General features: G+C 34.1%; 2 protein-coding genes across 2 annotated transcripts; one reads left to right on the top strand and one right to left on the bottom strand.

Moving 5' to 3' along the window:
- The first annotated feature begins 286 nt into the window (after positions 1–286).
- LOC134251381 (serine/threonine-protein kinase RIO1-like) lies at positions 287–14,701 on the top strand. Its single transcript, XM_062733779.1, has 24 exons — positions 287–377; positions 561–750; positions 874–970; positions 1,289–1,367; positions 1,682–1,868; positions 2,366–2,508; positions 2,675–2,761; positions 3,049–3,186; positions 3,448–3,551; positions 3,745–3,917; positions 4,037–4,129; positions 4,376–4,429; positions 4,664–4,859; positions 8,257–8,325; positions 9,536–9,617; positions 10,002–10,045; positions 11,586–11,713; positions 12,309–12,405; positions 12,520–12,574; positions 12,675–12,825; positions 12,930–12,997; positions 13,201–13,314; positions 13,991–14,099; positions 14,279–14,701. The coding sequence occupies exons 1-24, from the start codon at positions 316–318 to the stop codon at positions 14,351–14,353; spliced, it is 2,595 nt and encodes an 864-aa protein (XP_062589763.1). The 5' UTR covers positions 287–315; the 3' UTR covers positions 14,354–14,701.
- Positions 14,702–14,918: 217 nt separating this feature from the next.
- On the bottom strand, positions 14,919–16,242 carry LOC134251390 (serine/threonine-protein phosphatase 6 regulatory ankyrin repeat subunit B-like). Its single transcript, XM_062733787.1, has one exon. The coding sequence runs from the start codon at positions 16,171–16,173 to the stop codon at positions 15,049–15,051; it is 1,125 nt and encodes a 374-aa protein (XP_062589771.1). The 5' UTR covers positions 16,174–16,242; the 3' UTR covers positions 14,919–15,048.
- Between the last annotated feature and the right edge of the window lie 3,287 nt (positions 16,243–19,529).

Raw genomic sequence — 19,529 nt, 5'->3', positions numbered from 1 at the left:
TTTACAACGGACAATAACATGCTCTTCGCTGCGACAATGTTGCAAGAGTTATCGCTCTTAGTGGTCAAAATATTTGAGCGAATTAAAGGTATTTTTTTTATCATTTCTGTTCAAAATACACAGTTTTCTAAATATTTTTTTTCATAAATTATCATAAAATGACTATTAGAATATAATTCAAGGGGCATTTCGGTAGTTTTAGGGGGCATTTCGGTAATTTCCAGGGGCATTTCGGTAAATCAGGGGCATTTCGGTAATTCGGGTTACCCGTTTATTCTATACAGTGAGAAAAGACACGAGGACTGTGGTATCAAAATGTCAAGAAGCTTTGAAGTCGTAGAGGGACAATTTGATGATGTGGATGACTTATTAGAACCGTAAGTTCATGATTTTTCATACTCTTACTTTGAAATATAAAAAAAAAATGTTCAGATATGTCCAAATATGCTAGATCACTTACACATTGTTGTGCAATATATGATAATCATAACACACATGGCCATTTCTTACAGTGATAAAGTGATTTAAAATATTTTTGTCTCTTTTTTCAAATAAAACAGCATAAATAAATGTCAAGCTTATGATGCTGCAAAATGTAATTATGGCGAAGAGAATGGTGATGATGACGATGATTATAAATATGACGATGAAGAGGATGATGAAGATGACGATGACAACACATATGACTGGGATGGTTGTACGGGGAATTTTACCAAAAAGTATAATGCTGCAGCAGCCCACATATCACGAGTATGTTGTTCTATGACTCAAAATAATAGGTGTATAATTATCTAGAAAGTTTTCAAGCATAGTATTTTACTTTGCAAATACTCTTGTTACTTTTTATATAGTTGGGCAATATATTTTTTCCAGCCTAATGCCAATCCACCAAAGCAACAACATCAAAAAATGTCATCCTTTCAACCAACAGACAAGGCTTTAAGTAAATTTGTGGATAAGATTAATGTAGGTAAGGAAAATTCTGTGTACATAATATTCTATCAAAAAAAGTCCAAATACTTTAAATTCCAAATTATATGCAATGAATTACCGATATTTATTGCGTTTTTTATCACTCGCTAAATAAAATTATTCATTTTTATTTTTATGTTGCTGAAATCTATATAAATTCTCTTGATTAACTGTCCATTTGCAAATTATTATTCCTGAGATTTGGCTTTAAATGGCCACATTACAATAATAATTACTCATGAAAAATAAAAGAATCTACAGTATATTTGCAGTGCCAAAATTTATGTGGATTCTTGAATATGACACTTTTTTTCAGAAAAATATGAAGGCCCAACTTTGCCCAATGCAGCTGCAGCAGCTTTAGTTCATGCTGGAAAGAAAATGGATAGTGACAGGTGATTAGTCTGTTTTATGCAGAATGAATGTGAAGAACATCTTATTTTAATTTTTTAATTTTCTCTCATTTTGTCAAGATCTTAAATGATTCAGAGACCAAATATTTACTGTATACAGGGTTATTTTTGCCCTTATTTATTTTTCACTCTTTTACACTTGGAAACAATTTTGCCCCAGATTATATTGTGTTCTTTGCATTCGCCCCATTTAGGTAGGGCGAAAGGGACAAAAATATAAAGGGGGCAAAATTTTCACGGTATACAGTATTGGTTTTCTTTCCTTTTCTTTGTAATAACATTGATACATATTCCAGAGTGAAGTCTAAGGACAAGAAGGACCGTGCTACAGCGGAGCAGGTAATGGACCCCAGAACACGGATGATCCTCTTTAAGTTCCTCCAGCGGGGACTCATCAGTGAGATTAATGGTTGTATCAGTACCGGAAAAGAGGCCAATGTTTATCATGCCACAACACATAACCAGGGGGATCGAGCTATCAAGGTTCAGTAGTCTTATTATTGTATACAATGTATGTGGTTACATTGAAGTTTGTAACCTTTAATTATAAAATGAGTTTGCAATGGCTGAGGAGACATCTGAAGCATTTGCTTTTGTCATTAGAGTAAGTTGAAAATGGCTAAAAATAGAGATCTTGTATCATATTTTAAAAAGTTCAACAAAAATAGAATACTGTAGAATTACTTTTTTCCGCTTGGTATTATTTTATGCTATGTATGGGGTCACAAATTTTCCGCGGCAATTTGTCCAAGCGTTCTTAATATTAATGGAAGGCATACAGTGACAGTTTAAGAAATCCGCGTAATTTTCTACCCGCGAATTAAACAGAAATTGTGATTTCGCGGAATTATGACCCCGCGGAAAAAAGTACTTCTACAGTACCTTTGATTCCACAACTTGGTGAACAACAACTACAGATCAATTTTGTTGCTCTTCATGATGTTTTGTTTTCAAGCTATCATTATTTGTTTTATTTGTAGGTATACAAAACTTCTATCCTTGTTTTCAAGGATAGAGACAAATATGTGACTGGAGAATATAGATTTCGCCATGGTTACTGTAAACACAATCCAAGGAAAATGGTTAGAACCTGGGCAGAAAAAGAAATGAGGAATTTAACCAGGTATTGTTAAACAAAATGTAAACTTACTACATTTGTAGATCTTTTCCACATTTAAATACTGACTTACACAGCAAAAGAGATGTTAATTTTATTTTCAATAGAAGTTTGTATGATATATTTTTAAATAACTAATGTTGTACAAAATAAATTTTGAAAAATTATCCAGGATGTACCAGGCAGGCCTTCCTTGTCCCGAGCCAATATTCCTCAGAAGTCATGTGCTGGTCATGCAGTTCATTGGTACAGATGGATGGTAGGTGCTTGTTTCTTTGATGATATAAATCTAACTCTGATATTGATTAAGATCAGAGTTACTTTGAAAGTGTTATTATGTTAAACTTTGATTTTTTTTAAGTGGAAATGCCAACACAAGAATAAATTTCAAAAATAAAAGAAAATGGACAAGAAATTGGCTCCATTTATAAGAAACTTGATTGCCTAAATTTATTTCAATTGACTATTTCTTTGGATAGGATCTTTAAGCACTTGAAAACAAAATGTGATAAACGCTTGGTTTGAAAAAATGAAATATTGTTTTAGGCCAGCACCTCTGTTGAAGGACTGTGATATATCAGAAGCAAAGGCCAGAGAATTGTACCTGGAGTGTATACACATTATCCGCACTCTGTACCACACCTGTCGACTTGTCCATGCTGATCTCAGTGAATTCAATATACTGTAAGTCTTATCCATGCTGATCTCAGTGAATTCAATGTACTGTAAGTTTTCGAATGAGCAGCTTTATTAACTAAAGATCTGACAAGAGATCATTTCAGAAGATGTTTTGGTATTAAATACATATATTTCAGGACCATTCAGTTCATAATCTTGGTAATGCTTATTGATTAGTCAAGGCAATAGATTCAGAACATGGCAGAAAATATAAGGTAATTTGAAAATTGAATATTCCTTTGTATAATTATAGATTTGTATTTTCAGGTATCACAATGGAGGGGTGTACGTGATTGATGTCTCTCAGTCAGTTGAACATGACCATCCCTGTGCCCTAGAATTTCTCAGGAAAGATTGCACAAACATTACAGGTAAATAGACAAGGTTTAAATATACATTTATTGTAAGTTAATCTCAGCTGCGATTTGGCTTGGCTGATGCCTTTGCTGAATCTGGGAGAGTCATTCATAATTCATGTCTGGAAACTTTGGTTGGTTCAAAACTGAAATCAGATGTCTTTTCATTATTTCTTTGTCAAATTTTAAAATTAAATGTCTTTACTAGAGTTCTTCAAAAAGAAAGACGTCAGCACCCTGACAGTGAAGGAGCTGTTTGACTTTGTTACTGATGCCACCATTACAGAGGATAACATTGACCTTTACCTCGAGAAAGCTATGACCTTGACCTCACAGAGGACCACCAATGATGTCACAGAGCAGGAAAAGATTGATGAGGAGGTATATTTTGTAAAAATTCAGACAGAAGTGCTAAATGATTTTTAGAATTTGCATTTATTCGGATTATTATAAATTTCATTCTAACTATTTACTCAGTGTTGATTGATTTGGATGTATAGGTTTTCAAGCATTCATTCATTCCACGGAACCTAGATGAGGTGATTGACTTTGAGCGTGATGTCATTTTGGCCAAGGAAGGACAGACAGATGGGGTAAGTGCTTAGTGGACAGAATATTTTTAGAATTGCTGCATGTCCAATTAGTGCAATTTGCTAACCTTTAAAGTACAATGTACAAATTAATATCATTACACAGGTCATTTCATTGGCACATTGTTAAGTGGAGGGATTAAATAATATAAATGGGGACTTAACAACTTACAGATATATATTCTGTTGTATTAAAATATTAGATAGTTAATCTCTCATTTAAAGCATTTTTATTGTCACACTTTGCAGATGCTATACCATACTCTGATGGGATTACAAGAAAACCTGGAAGGAGTGAGAACAGTAAGTTACCTCCCCCTTAGTCTGATCAAGATTTCCTCCCTCTTTTATAAAGATTTTGTTAATTCTAAAAAGAAGGTTGACAGTCTTCTCTCTCATTCAGATTTGATTTGCGGTTTAATAATGAAACTGGTAGTTTTTACAAACAGTTTTATACATTCATTTGTAGAAAATTTTGAATGCTTTTATTATTGCATTGATCTTGACATACATCTACAATTTGTTTGACTCTTACAGCAACCAGCTCTATTGGCTGACAATGGTGAAGATGAAACAGAAGGAGGTAACTGTGATAGTGATGAGACTGACAGCAGTGAAGGAGATGATCAGGAAGAGGGGGAGGAAGAGGAGAATGAAGAGGAGGATGACAAGGAAGATAACTCTAAAAAGTACATCCGACCCAAACATGAGACAACTGAGAGCAGAAAAGTAAGTCCAGGGAAAGGAAATGAGTTGAATGAGACAAGACATATAAAATACCTTGTCCATATGCAAGCTTTCATGGCTAATTCTAGAGATCATGGTAATACATGTATTCAAATTAACAATATATGTGTTTTCAGACATATTCATTGGGAGATGTTTTCATCATGTATGGAGTATTTGATTTAATGTTGATGAAAGATGACAACAAAACAACTTTCAGTTACAAAAGTTTACATATCAAATTTTATTTGATTTTCAGGAAAGAAAAAAAGAGGTTAAAGAGGAAAGAAAAGAAAAAAGAAAAAACAAGGTTCCAAAACATGTTAAAAAAAGAAAGGAAAGAATTGGTAGACAAGGCAAGAAAACCTGATGATGGACATATTCATAGCATTATAAGGATATGTTTCAGTGGTGAACAGTCCAGCACAATGGAAAGTTTTCTGTTCTGGAATGAGAACAGGCCCCAGGCTTCACAGGATTCATTCCCAGCAGTATGATCAAATAGTTCCGAGGACTGGAACAAGATAATGAAATACCATGAACCATGAAATACCATAAAAATAATATTCTGTGATATTTCGCAGTGACTTCCTACAGCAGTAAATGTAGCCTGCGTGCACATTCAGTCACTATTATTGAAAATTCATATCAACTGTTGATTCTGATTCTATTATTAAAGGTTAATTTGTGTTATGTGTATATGGTGTAGGGGATTCATTTATATGTATGATCTTAGAGAATTTTTAGTAATTGAATGTGAATTTTATCTGTGTCCTTTTACATTACTTTGTGACGAATGACTTTCATGATTATTTATAATAAAAAGATGTTGAAATCATCAAATGCATTGGGATTTCTCAAGGTTTGGAATTCACAATTTTCTCCACTTATAACGCTTTATACTACTAATTATTAAGTGCTCAGTTCTTTTCTAGAAAATTCATGCTTTTTTGTGCAGTTATCTTTATACTGCCTTTCTCTAATAGCTTAAAAAATTGCATGTTTCTTAAATACTTGGTATTACAACCTAATTACGCTCCTTTTGATCACATGTATTTTTGTTTTAAGTGTATGAGGATATACAAAATATAGAGAAGAAAGACATCGAACCCTGGTTTGTTTATTGAAAATTGGTAAATTCAGTTAAATCCCTGTCAAAAGATCCAAAGATCATATCTTAGATTTGTTTATAAATCTCCTCTTATCCAAAGAAAAACTGGAGAAGGGATGCTTGTGCTGAGCGAAAGATAGTTGAGGAGGCAGGTATGGCATAAATTTGGCTTGATTGTTCTTTTATTGGATCATTTATTTTGCTTTGTATTGGTAGAAAATGTTTCCTCAGTTGCAAAAATTAAACATTATGGACTGATTGCAAATAGTCCTGTAATAATTGGTTTACACCTACCCATTAAAGTTACCACTTAGCTTGAGCTGAATGAATGGCTAGAAAAGTTGGACAAGTCTCCTTTTAATAAAGAATTTTAAAATAAAATAGCAAATAGGCTTTTATTTAAATAAGATTAGATTAGAGAATTATTTAATTCTAGTTACATACTATTTAAGCATGAAATATATAAAAAAAAAATATTTTTCAGAAGGCATCATTAAAAAGGTCATTAAATGATAATCAAATCTTTTGTCTCATTGATCACCTAGATAATTTTTTGATCTCTGATTATAAATGAACATGAGGTCTATTTTCTATCAGATTTGTCTTAATATTCTATTATTAAGACTTTAAATGATAAAACATTTGTTTATCCGAACATTTTAAGAACAAGTTAACTTTGTACTGAATCAAGCACCTTACTTACACTGATTGTTTATACCCACTTTTTGACCAAAGTCTGCATGTTGCACATGGTATCGTAAAATAAGAATGATTTCGTGGATATGGACGCAAATTAAAAAACACAGAAGAAAACTTATCTATGGAGGAATATTTTTTGGAGGTATTCACATCTAGTTATCAGTTGTGTAAGATCAAATCAAAACGTTACCATAAGTTCATGTACACTAAAAACACTCACACACACCTAAAAATAAATCTTTTGGTTAAAATTTGAAAATCAATGTGCTCAATACATATTTACCTTTTATCACAGGTGTGTATATGGCATATAGATATGCTCACAAAAGAATCAAAGAAATACAGGAAAAAGAAGCAAATGAATGTTTAACACATGCCAGGTAAGAGAAGCCTGTTAAGAGAAGTGTGCAGTATATAGAATGGCAGCTGTGCATTGGCATATGTAACAGACCATAGTCCGAAAGTCTGATGCTGTTTTCTGTGCCAAACCCAGATGGTTTGGTGTTGGTAAATCTGTAATTACAATTTGATATAACTGATTTTTTAACCGATTTTGCAAGTTCGATGGTCACACCAAAAAGGAAGGGGTAATCAAACTATTATTAAAGAAAAAGTAATAAACATGCGCTCTTGAAACTTAAAACATAGAAATTTGAGAATTTCTCCAATATTTTTATTATGTTTTCATGTGAATCCATTGTGTACGTCATATATTGTAATACTCTAAAGTGTTTGATTTCTTGCATTTTGTCTGACAAGACGCCAATAGTCCAAAATGCTATTGTAGTAAACTTTAAAGTTCATTTTCCTATATAATTTTATAGTAAATGTAGGAGACGTCACAAATAATTTGACATCAGTTAATGTACATATATGGTATTAAAATGAAGAGTTTCCTATTTAGTTTTCACACAATAAAACATTCAAAAGCCATCATTTCTGAATTCATCCTCACATTCATTTTCATTGATTATGCTTATTGCTTGCACCTTCTAGTGATTGGTCATAAATTATGGATTAGTTCTTGCAACCAATCAGGGATCAACTTGAGTTAGGAGGTGTGTACAATTTACCTTGAGTGCAGCTGTCAACTAGATTGTGATATAACGTGAAACTTTACGGTCAGCTGCAAACAATAGTATTGCTTGCACCTTCCAGAGATATTAGGATTAGTTCTCGCACACCACTTGACTGATTAGGTTTAGTCCTTGCTTCCTCGCACACTAATCAAGTTATTAGGGTTAGTCTTAATTGCATCCACCATCATCAACATTGGAACACAAGATATCTAGGTTATAGATGTTACACACTTTTCACACTTTATAGATGTTACACACTTTTCGAGTGATTAGGGTTAGTTTCGCACCTATCTGAGAGATAAGGGTTAGTTTTCACATAATGATATTTATTTATACCTATTTAAGACCTTGGCATGGCGCGACATTGAGGTTTGGTGTAATAGTACTAAGACATAATAAACATCAATTGTTTTCTGCACCCTCGGACTTTAGCATGTCAGACCATCGGGGATTGGTGCAGACCATCGGACTTTGGAGACCCATCGCATATTAATTTACTGTTCTGTAATTTTAAGATATACTTATATCTTGTTGCAGGAGACAGCATCATTTTGATAGCAATCAAAGAACATGCAATATGACAGGTATGTGGTAAATCAAAAAGAATGGGTGGACTTAACTGGCCAGAAAAAATACCATAAATTTAAGTTTCATAAAATGTTTATTTTTTTCCATCATATAAACCTCGGATATCTTAACCGTGTATTCATGGTACGGATGTGAATTTTAAACGCTCTTTTCAAGGTAAAATAAATAAATATCGAAGGAATGGTACCTGAAGATTTCTTGAATATCAATAGATAATCAGGGTGGCGCGTTTTTCATCATCTGAATACATAGTTAGCACATGTTTGTCGGCTGTTCTTAAGAAAACTGTAGTTGTATATTGAACAAAATAATGTTATATTAAAAGGAGAAGAGCCGACAAAAGTGTGCTCATACTTACTTTAACAAAAAACGTGTTCAGAACAAACTCCTCGCTTCCATTGTTATGTCTTCGATTGACCAGTTAAATATTACAATTCATCACGTGATGTCCACTTGCGAGTGTACTCGTGAAAACAGTTACATTGTATTCTTTTCAACCTGACCTCGATCTAAATCATATCTTTGAGCGTATTTTGTTGCCGTTTTCAGAATTTAGCAAATTGAATACTGTTTTAATTTTGCGTGTCATCACATTTTTAAAATAATTTCATACTGACATCGCTGTAATATGCTAAAAATGTATTCGAATTTTTGGAGAGAGAGAGAGGGGATAGAGAGATGTCAACAATGACGCCGATCGATAGCCCCCTCTCCTATAAATATTGATTGTGTGACATAAAAACCACTCCTGGTACATGTCGAATTCCAGAAGACGACACTCATGTGTCGTTGCTTCAACTTTGATACATGACAACAGGGCATTGTTTTTGCACAAATGTTCCACCTAATATAAGCAAGTATATGTAGCTCTTTCCATTGCTCTTAATATATTTTAGATTTACTTCATTTACAGCTTGGTAGAGGAGTCGCAAAAAGATCCAAAATAGGGCGTTAAGTCCACCCATTCTTTTTTTACTGGATACATCATCTTCGCTAGCCAAGGGTGACGATCCACGGTGTTTCTCTATTCACAAACACCGTGTATCGTCACCCTTGGCTAGCGAAGATGTGGATACATTGGCATTTAACAAAATTTTTTTAAAAATCAAGTTTGGTCGATATATAAGAAATAATATATTTTTCATTTTAATAATATCCAACTGCTTGTTTAATTTATCATTTTATGTTCACTCATCTTGATTTCAGTTCTCTCCATGGTACCCAATTTGAGGGAAATCCTCCAGCAGATGTTTGATACTGAATCTATCACAGAAAGTCTGAAATCAAAGTATGCAATTTTTTACTGAAAAAAAATTTAATATGTTTCTGAGCTTAATATAATGTGAAGTACTAAGGCTGAAACTCAAAACCTCTCAGTAGCTTTTAATTAATAAATAAATTTGATTTTCAAGGATATCATTCAGAATAATAAAGAGGATGAGTAAGAGAGAATCAGTTGACATAAATGACCATATGCTTATACCTGTAATAATAATTCACAAATAACTTATTTGATGCAATTATTTGGGTATCATTAGAGTGAATTAATGGTCAAAACCAAAAATCAATTTGTTGGCAATAGTGTGTAAAGTTGTTTAATTGTAAGGAACTTCAGTTCTTCATTTATGAAATAGCATATACCGGTAGTAGTGATGCATCACGTATCTTTCAGTCCCAGCAATAAGTTGGAATTGTGGGAAGAACTGAAGATCTTGAGTAAGTATTTTATATTTTTTTTAAAAGGAGTGGTCATTTGAACTCATTTTGATTTCTATGAGAGGCAGAGAATGCAAATTTTTGTGCCAAACCTGTCATTTAGCAGTGTATGAAATACCCCTCTGCCCAACTGACCAAGATGCACAAATTTTGTTCCTGGCAAACAGATTTGCATGTATCAACACCCAACTAGATGTGTAAAAATTTCCCTGAATTAAAATTTAGATATTTAATGAATTTTTCTCAAATCACCTAATAGTATCAGTAGCAAAGTGTAACAAGCAAACAGCTAGAATTCGTCTGTCTATAAGTTCAGGATCAAAGATCTGGTGATCTGGGCCTATTCACATTATTTCTAAAAGAAATTTATTAAAAACACTCAAATATTTTCTTGAGCTACTTAATTTTTTGCAGGGTTGATAGCACTTAGCCCGGCATGTGTAACTTTTTCAGCGAATCTTAACATTTAGTTTTCTCTGTTTTTAGCTCTACTGGTCAGAGACCAGAAGAGCTTATGCGATAGTAATGCGTCCGGCGTCCGTCCGTCTGTCTGTCTGTCTGTCTGTCTAGCTGTCTGTCTGTCCGTCTGCCTGTAAACAATTTTTCAAAACGCTACTCCTCCTACAATTTTAGTCTGATTTCAGTATTACTTGGCACACAAGTAGACTACACTAAGATACATAGAATAGTGCATCGGTTTTTAATTTCTATGAACAGTGTTGCCATGGTGACTAAAAATAAAATTTTCTGTGAAATCCCTTAAAAACGCTACTCCTTCTACAGTTTTGGTTTGATTTCAGTATAACTTGGCACACAAGTAGACTACACTAAGATACAAAGAATAGTGCATCGGTTTTTGATTTCGATGAACGGTGTTGCCATGGTTACTAAAAATAGAATTTTCTGTGAAATTCCTGAAAAATGCTACTCTTTCTACAGTTTTGGTCTAATTTCAATATAACATGGCACACAAGTAGACTACACTAAGATACATAGAATAGTGCATCGGTTTTTGATTTCGATGAACGGTGTTGCCATGGTTACTAAAAATAGAATTTTCTGTGAAATTCCTGAAAAATGCTACTCTTTCTACAGTTTTGGTCTGATTACAATATAACTTGGCACACGTGTAGACTACACTAAGATACATAGAATAGTGCATCGGTTTTTTTATTTCGATGAACGGTGTTGCCATGGTTACTAAAAATAGTATTTTCTGTGAAATTCCTTTAAAACGCTACTCCTTCTACAGTTTTGGTCTGATTTCAATTTAACTTGGCACACAAGTAGACTACACTACGATACATAGAATAGTGCATCGGTTTTTGATTTCGATGAACTGTGTTACCATGGTTACTAAAAATAGAATTTTCTGTGAAATTCTTTTAAAACGCTACTCCTTCTACAGTTTTAGTTTGATTTCAAAATAAGTTGGCACACAAGTAGACTACACAAATATACATAAAATAGTGCAATGGTTTTTGATAAGTACAAACCAGTAGAGCTACAGTCTCGACAGAGACTTCTGGTTAAATTTCAGGCATGACAAGGATGGTGTGTGTGATCTATGCCTGTAGTATGATGTCACTCATTGTCAGGATCCAGCTGAATGTGATTGGTGGATATATTTATCTACAGAATAACAACACCTCCAACCAAGATAAGGAGGTGTGTTACATGTTTCCTAAAGTTTGAGCAAATGAAGGATAATGCACATCCTAATAAAAAGTCTCCCTGTTATGCTTTTACAGTTACATTGCTTGTTAGAGCATGTTACAGTCTATCCCAAAAGCACAGGTCCGTTGGACAAAACAGGTGAAAATCTAATGGTCCGATGTACTGACTAGTAAAATCGGTCCGTTTGTCCGAGGTTTGTTTTGGTTGGGTTTTAAATTATATATTTCCTATTTCATCATATAGACGCTTTAACTAATACCAAAACACATTATTAAAAAGGTTTTGTTGATTGTGATTGTTTCAAAACCTACTTCTGCCACGATGTCTCTAAAATATTTCGATGAAACACTACCAGGGAAGAAAAAGAAACATTTCAGTTAATCTTTTAATGTACGTGTTATCTGTTTATTGATTCATATGCTATGAACATGATGAAGTAACATCGTTATGATCATTATATGATAAAAGTTTTGGACCGGTGAAAATTCCTTAGATCCTGTGAAATCTTTTTAACTGTCTGTCTGAATGTCCTGTGGCGATTTTTCGTTTTGATGTTACATTTGAAATGTTGTTTTTCTTTTTTCAGCGGCCTGAAAGCTTGCCCGGTCATCCGAGTACACCTGTGCTACCAAAATCTGTCCAGGAAAAATATCTGTCCGAAATCAAATATCTTATGGACAATGGTCAGTCTAGCTGTCCTGTGCTTTAGACAATTATTGAGCTAACAAGAAGTTTGAAAGAAAGTTTCTGCTTATTTTGTAATATTTATGTTCAAGGCATTATTTTCTTGCTTTTAGGTATATGTCAGCTTGGTGAACTTATAAAATCTGCAGTTAAAAAAGAAATTTCAAGGTATAAAATAATTCTGTTAATGAAAAGTCAAGTAACATTTACAAATAAAAAATGATGAAACTGGTGCATGTTTCTCAATGTGTTTGGTTTTCTAACTTAGCATCTCCCTGAAGGAGCGACTGAGTCATCAAAATGTGGAGTCCTGTTTACAACACATCAGAGAGAGACTAGAGACCAGCCCAGAAATTTCTAATCTATCCTCTCCAACAATACAGCTGTGTCCTTACATGTTTCCCCCAGAAACTCCCACTGTATGTTTTACTTTAAAAACTTCATTTGTATAATAAAGCAAAGAAGATTGACAAACTCTTGACATCTACTTGTTACATCTTTAATGTGAAAATATTCTTTAAAGGAAATCCAAGGTACAGATGATGAAATACATAAACATCTGATGCAAGAAACAAGAGATATTTTAGAGAGGTAATGCACAATTTGAAGTCTTTCTTTTGACTTTAATATCTGACAAACTTCTAATGCAAGAAACAAGAGATATTTTAGAGAGATAATACACAATTTTAAGTACCCGTATCTCTTTTATTCACTTTTACCTTTTATCCGGAGAGAATAAAAGACTAGTACCAGTTTTATGTTATACCTACAGATGTCTTTTTTATGTTCTTCAGTGCTGACTTCCACACAGTGCTGAAAACATGTCTAGATCGAGGATTCCACAAATTGCTGGATTTACTTGCTGAAAGCTACAAGACAAGCCTGCAATCTAGTGATTTAAACAATAGGTGGGATATTAAGTTAACTGTAGATCACCAAATTTTTGTGACACCTTATTTTCATGGGAAATCATGAGGTATTCAGAAGTGAGACAAAATGTTCTGAATTGTTCATAAGTTTAGATGGCTGATTTACTTACATAAATATGAAAAAAATATATACAAGATTAAGTTTCATGAGCAGACTTTCACACATAGTTTTACCATAATTAAATTATCACAAATAAACAGTGAATTACTGGTACAGTTATTAAAATTGCAACACAGATAAACTTTTCATTATATTATATAACATATAGTAAAACAAAATTATGGCAAATGTGCTTATAATATTTAGGCTTTAATAAAGAGAAGTGATTTTCATTTCCTGTGGGTCCAAAATGTATTGAAAACTTTATACGGGATATAGGATTTATGTTCAAAATGAATCAAATTGTTCATCTGTGGCACTTTATAATGAGTGCATTTTATTGTTATCTTTCCTTTGTGATTTTGAGTATCTATTTTGTAAATACATTATTATATTTGAAGAACTACATTCAATTTGAAGTTACACTATGTATGAAATTGGAAACTTAGAGGTCTGGTTAACTTAGGATTTAAATTTTTGTGCAATTTTAATATGGTTGTTGGAATGCTTTTGCCAACTTTTATAACTTTGATTTTTTTTTATTGTCTTTTATAGTCAAAGTACAGATTATTTACATGGAGGAATCCCCATGGCAAAACTTATTCCTATTTTTAATGGCAGTCTGTACAAGCTCTGCAGCGATGCTCCTAATCCACTCATGCAGGTAAAAGCAGGGTTTCTTTTACAAAATATCTTCTTTTATGGACTATTTTAATTTTATTTTAAATAAAATTGAATTTCTTTAGATGGGATAAGAAATCCAGAGAGTTATTAAAATTATTTTACTACTGCTTTACACATAAAGCTGAAGTTTATGAGTGAGTTGTTCCCCTTTCTTTTCAGGAATTGCTACTACTGGAATCTGCCAAGACTTTAGCTGCCAATGTCTATGAAGCATTCAGCCAACCTCCCTCATGATTTATAAAACAATTTATTAAAAAAAAGAAAACTATTTCTTACAATAATTACATGCATTGTGTACATATAATTTAATAATAGTCTAAGAAAGAAATATGCTATAAATTGTAATGTCTAATATCTATTTTATTCTTTTTTTTTCCTTCAAAGGATGAGTGTTTTATAATTGTATATAATTTTGTAATTAAACTTTAAGTAGTATTTGCAAACTTTTTGTTGTAAAATTATGCTGAATTTGTGTTAAAAAAGGAGAGAGAAAGAAAAGCTATCAATGTATTTAGGAGTTCATCCAATGTCATTCTTGCTTTTGTACTTTTCTCCATTAAAGTATAATAAACATGTTATTTACATGTATCGTTGATTTATTTGTGCCTAGCATTTACATCAATTCATTTAAATTACTGAACTTATAACTATTCTGATCAATTTACAATCCCCAGGTTATTCTGGTATCCCCTCTCAAGCACCTGTTAGGGGAGGAACCCAAATCAACTTATAGTTGATTAACTCCTACTATGTCAGTTGTTACAGACAACCATGCATTTGGAAAGAAGAATGAAAAATCTTTGTGGTAGTGCATTTGTATTTTAAATCTGAAAATATAAAGTTCATCAGTATTTCAGCATACCTGGGTAGTTACATTTTCATTTCACACAAAAAGTAAAGTTGTAAATTTCAAAACAATTTCATTGGGGTTATGGTCCAGTTTGTTTTACAACATCCTTTAAGTATCTTGGAAGAGGTAGGGAATCTGCATGAGACCTATAATTCCAACCCAGTAAACGGGCTGTTCTGAACTGACAAAGGTGGAGTAAAGATAACGGAAACTGTGCACAGTTCCTGATATAACTTTGCATTTCCTCATTCTTATTGTTTGTAGCTGGGAAAGAATTGCTACGAATCCACTGTTCTCTACTGAAATTATATCCAGCATCCAACAGTATTTGTATGAATTGTTTGTCCATCTTTAGAGCAACGAAGTAACATATACTTTGCCCTGCTTTGTTGGGGATGTACATATCGGCCCCTGATTGTAGGAGGTATTTACAAATAGCTGGTCTGTTGAACTGAACGCTGAGGTGAAGTGCTGTAAAACCATCCTGAGTCTGTGTGTTTAGTGGAATGCCACTCTGCACAAGGTGTTCAACGATTTTGAGATGACCACTACTTGTAGCAATGTGCAAGGCATTCTCTCCTTTCATTGTTCTGCAAGATAAACATGGTCCTGAGAGTGACATTAGTTTCAAAATTGACAAATGTCCATAATTGGCTGCAGTGTGGAGAACATTCCATCCCTCTTCATCACACACCATTGCATCTCCTCCATATTTCAGCAACATGCAGCATACGTCAATGTGTCCAAAGCAGGTAGCAGCGTAGAGTGGAGTAAAACCATCTCGTTGTGCACCATTTACATTGGCCCCTTCTTTTAATAGAATCTCAGCAATATCACAGTTTCCAAATATAGCTGCCCAGTGTAGAGAGGTACGCCCATCACTGTCTTTGATATCAACATCGTGAAAATGTTCTAGAAGAAGCTTCAGGAATGCAACATGTCCTTTGGATGCTGCAATGTGTATTGGCATCCTCTGCCAAACATCATCCCGCACATTCGGTGTGTCAAGAATGCAATTGTCACGAAGAAGAATAGATAAAGCCTCCACGTTTCCTTCTGTTGCTGCTTTACATATAGGAGTTGTACCATTGATGTAAAAGTTGGGAGATACATTATCTCGGCATATCATTTGTTCGAGTGTTGTCATGTCATTTTCTTCGATTGCTTCTATAATCCGCTGTTGTCTTTCACTTGGTTTCTCCATTCTTTTCGATAACTATACCATAAAGTTTGTTCAATTATTCGCAGTGTTTGCTGTGTTGACAGTTTCTACGTTAAAGTCTTTACAAACGTTTTAAGGATAAAGATCTACTTTCATTTTTAGATGAATTTATAGCACTTGAATTGATAGCGATAATTTTTCCGGAAATGTTCTGTGCTATAGGACCAAAGTGCTCACCTGAATCGTGAGCAGGTTTTAATGATTTTAATGCTCCCGTAACCGAAGTTTTTGTCGTGCCCGTCCATCTGTCTATCTGTTAGTCCACAAAAAATTAACCTTTAATTGCCATAAGTCTTGATTTAGTGGAGTTATGTCTTTCATATTTCACATGTGTATTCCTTGTGACAAGACCTTTCTTTGGGTACCACCAAATCTGACTTTTTGACCCTGACATGATTGGAGTTTGACCCACTTTTACACAAAAATCCCAAACTTCTACTTTGGCCATATCTTTTGAACAGTAGATACCAGGACATTTATACTTCACATATGAATTCTTTGCAGAAAGAACCTTTCATTGGATACCAGCAACCTTGACCTTTTGACTTGACCTTGGAGATTTGTGTACTTATGAAAAACTTTAAACTTGGCCATAACTTTTGAACGGTAATTAAGTGACAGGGCTTTCATAATTCACATATGTAATCCTTGTGAGAAGACTCTTCATTTGATACCGAAAACTTTGACCTTGACGTTTGACCTATTTTAAAATTTTTAACCTTGGCCATAACTTCTGAATGGTTAGGGTTAGGGCTTCCATACTTTACATATGTATTCTTCGTGGCAAGATCTTTCATTGGATACCCATTACCTTGGCCTTTTGATCTTGACCTTGGAGATTTTTGTACTTATGAAAAAACTTTAACCTTGGCCATAACTTTTGAACATTTGTAATCCTTGTGAGAAGATCCTTCATTGGATACCAAGAACTTTGACCCTGACCTTGGAGTTTGACCTACTTTTAAAAAGCAAACCTTGATCATAACTTTTAAAGGGTCAGGACTAGTACTTTTGTACTTTACATACAAATTTAATCCTTGTGACAAGACCTTTCATTTGATAGCAAGACCTTTGACCTTGGAGTTTGACCTACTTTTTAAAATTTTTAACCTTGGCCATAACTTTTCAAGGGTTAGGGTTAGGGCTTCCATACTTCACATATGTATTTTTGTGCCAAGACCTTTCATTGGATACTAATTACCATTATCCTTGACTTGGAGATTTCCATACTTATGAAAACACTTTAACTTAGGCTTACTTTCATGTTTGAAATTGTATTTCCAGTTAGAATACCCTACTTTTGGTACCAATATATTAAATATGCGAAAAGTTTAATCTTTGCTATGTTGCCATACGGGGGCATCAGTGCTTCACAAACACATCTTGTTTTCACATGAATTTATTCCTTTGCAAAATTAAGATCATACCTTGTGGTCCCATCCAACCCCCAGTTGGCATGATTTGAACAAACAAATGCATAGGCGTAGTCACAGGGGGGGGGGGGGGAGCGGGGGCACTAGCCCCCCCCCACCCACTTTCAGATCGGGGGGGGGGGGGGGGCAAGAGTATGTCTGTGCCCCCCCCCCCCCCCACTTTTTAATGAAGAACAAAATCACAGCTATTTTGAAATAATATTAAACCTCATTTTATGGCATTTTTTTTATGTTCAACAACTGAGTAAGCATTTCTCTTGAAGTAATAGTTGTATAATATAGTAATGTAATATAGTAATTAAATCGTCAAGACCTGCTCCCCCCCACTTTTTTCCCCCAACATTATCTTTACTATAGGAAATGTTCATTGAAGGGATAGTTGCCCCCCCCCCCCCCCAACACTTTTTGACCATAGTATAGTGATATCGAGGAATTGTGGAAAAAAATTGGATTTTAAAGTAACTTGCCTTTGAAAAAGTTGGCCACTAACCCCCCCCCCCACCCCCCCCCCACCCCCCCACGAAATCGGATTTTCGAGTTTGGGAAACTTTCAATTTTGGTGGGTTTTTTTTTTTTTTGCTTGTCAAAGAATTTCTGGAGCTGAGCCCCCCCCCCCCACTTTTAAGTTTGTGACTACGCCCCTGTTATGCTACATGAGTGCGCTTGATCTTATTTTTTTAAGACTGTGCTCCTATTATGTAAATGTTCCAAAGTAAAGCTGTGCCTGCCGCATGCCCAGTGAAACCCCACCTATTTTCCGGGTCATGTTTTAAATAATTAAGCTTCAATTTCTCTGTGTAAAAAAGGCCGTTTTTTTTATAACTACCCAGTGTAAAGACAACCATTTTTAAATGCCTCACCCAATTTTCACCATTTCTTTTTATAATAATATACCTATAGAAAGGTCGAGGGTTTTGCCCTATAATTCATTTGAACAAACTTGAATCCACTGATAGTACTCTATGCCAAGTTTTGTTGAAATTAGAGTCTTGTGGTCCCAAACAGAAGATGAAATTTTTTTGTTTTCAAAAAGCAACTATAAAGCTCATTTGAGCCTTCAGTTCAGGTTAGCTAAAATGTTCAATCAAAAAGAAACTTTAACTTATTGATCTGTAAGTCGTCAGTAATGAGAAACGTACCAATAATTAGATTACACATGTATTATCAGGCGCGGATCCAGGAATTGAAGTTAGAGGGGGTGCCAAAAGTAGGCAAGGGGTCTGTGGGTCGCCTTGAGGCCCCCAGTGGGTCCAGGTCAAAGCCCTGGTGGGGGCCTGGGGGGCTAAGCCCCCGGAAGCTCCTGGGTTCTGGAAATTTTGTAGGGTAAAAATGAGGTCTACCAAGTAGACATATTTACATTTTCTAGACGAAACTGTGATTTACGTAAACTTTGAAAATTTTAGGGGGGGGGGGGGACGCAGGGTGCACCCCCTTAAATCCGCCACTGATTATTTAAATTCATAAAAAAAAGAAAGCTTTGACAGAAAGACTGATAAAAAAGGGCTAACACTATAAAGTATGTGCCCCACAAAAAAATATGAATATAATTTAAATGATGTCTGGGTTGCATGAAATATTTAGGTAAAAAAAAAATATGACTGTTATATTCTTGGCCCAAAAAATTACTTGTTTCATGTACTAGGAATAGTTTATGCTAATTAGCAAATGGCCCATGTCATTTCAGACAAGTGTAAAACTATCATCATTACGTCCTGTGTGTACAGGACTTAACAGTATTTTAGATATTCTTTCCATTTCCATTTTTCTTGCAAAGACATGAAAATGTAAGTACTGTTCTTGTGAGTCTTCCTTGAGCTTTAATTACTAGTATTTATGTCAATCATCTCGAAAATACCATATACCAGTATATTTAAGATTTTTTAATGATTTAATTAAAATCAGTAA

This window comes from Saccostrea cucullata, unplaced genomic scaffold (assembly GCF_032062105.1).
Source record: "Saccostrea cucullata isolate Sc308-1 unplaced genomic scaffold, CSIRO_AGI_Scuc_v1 ctg197, whole genome shotgun sequence".
Taxonomy (NCBI): Eukaryota; Metazoa; Mollusca; class Bivalvia; order Ostreida; family Ostreidae; genus Saccostrea; species Saccostrea cuccullata.
Note: the sequence above shows the minus strand (reverse complement) of the source record. Positions and strands in the feature narration are given on the sequence as shown.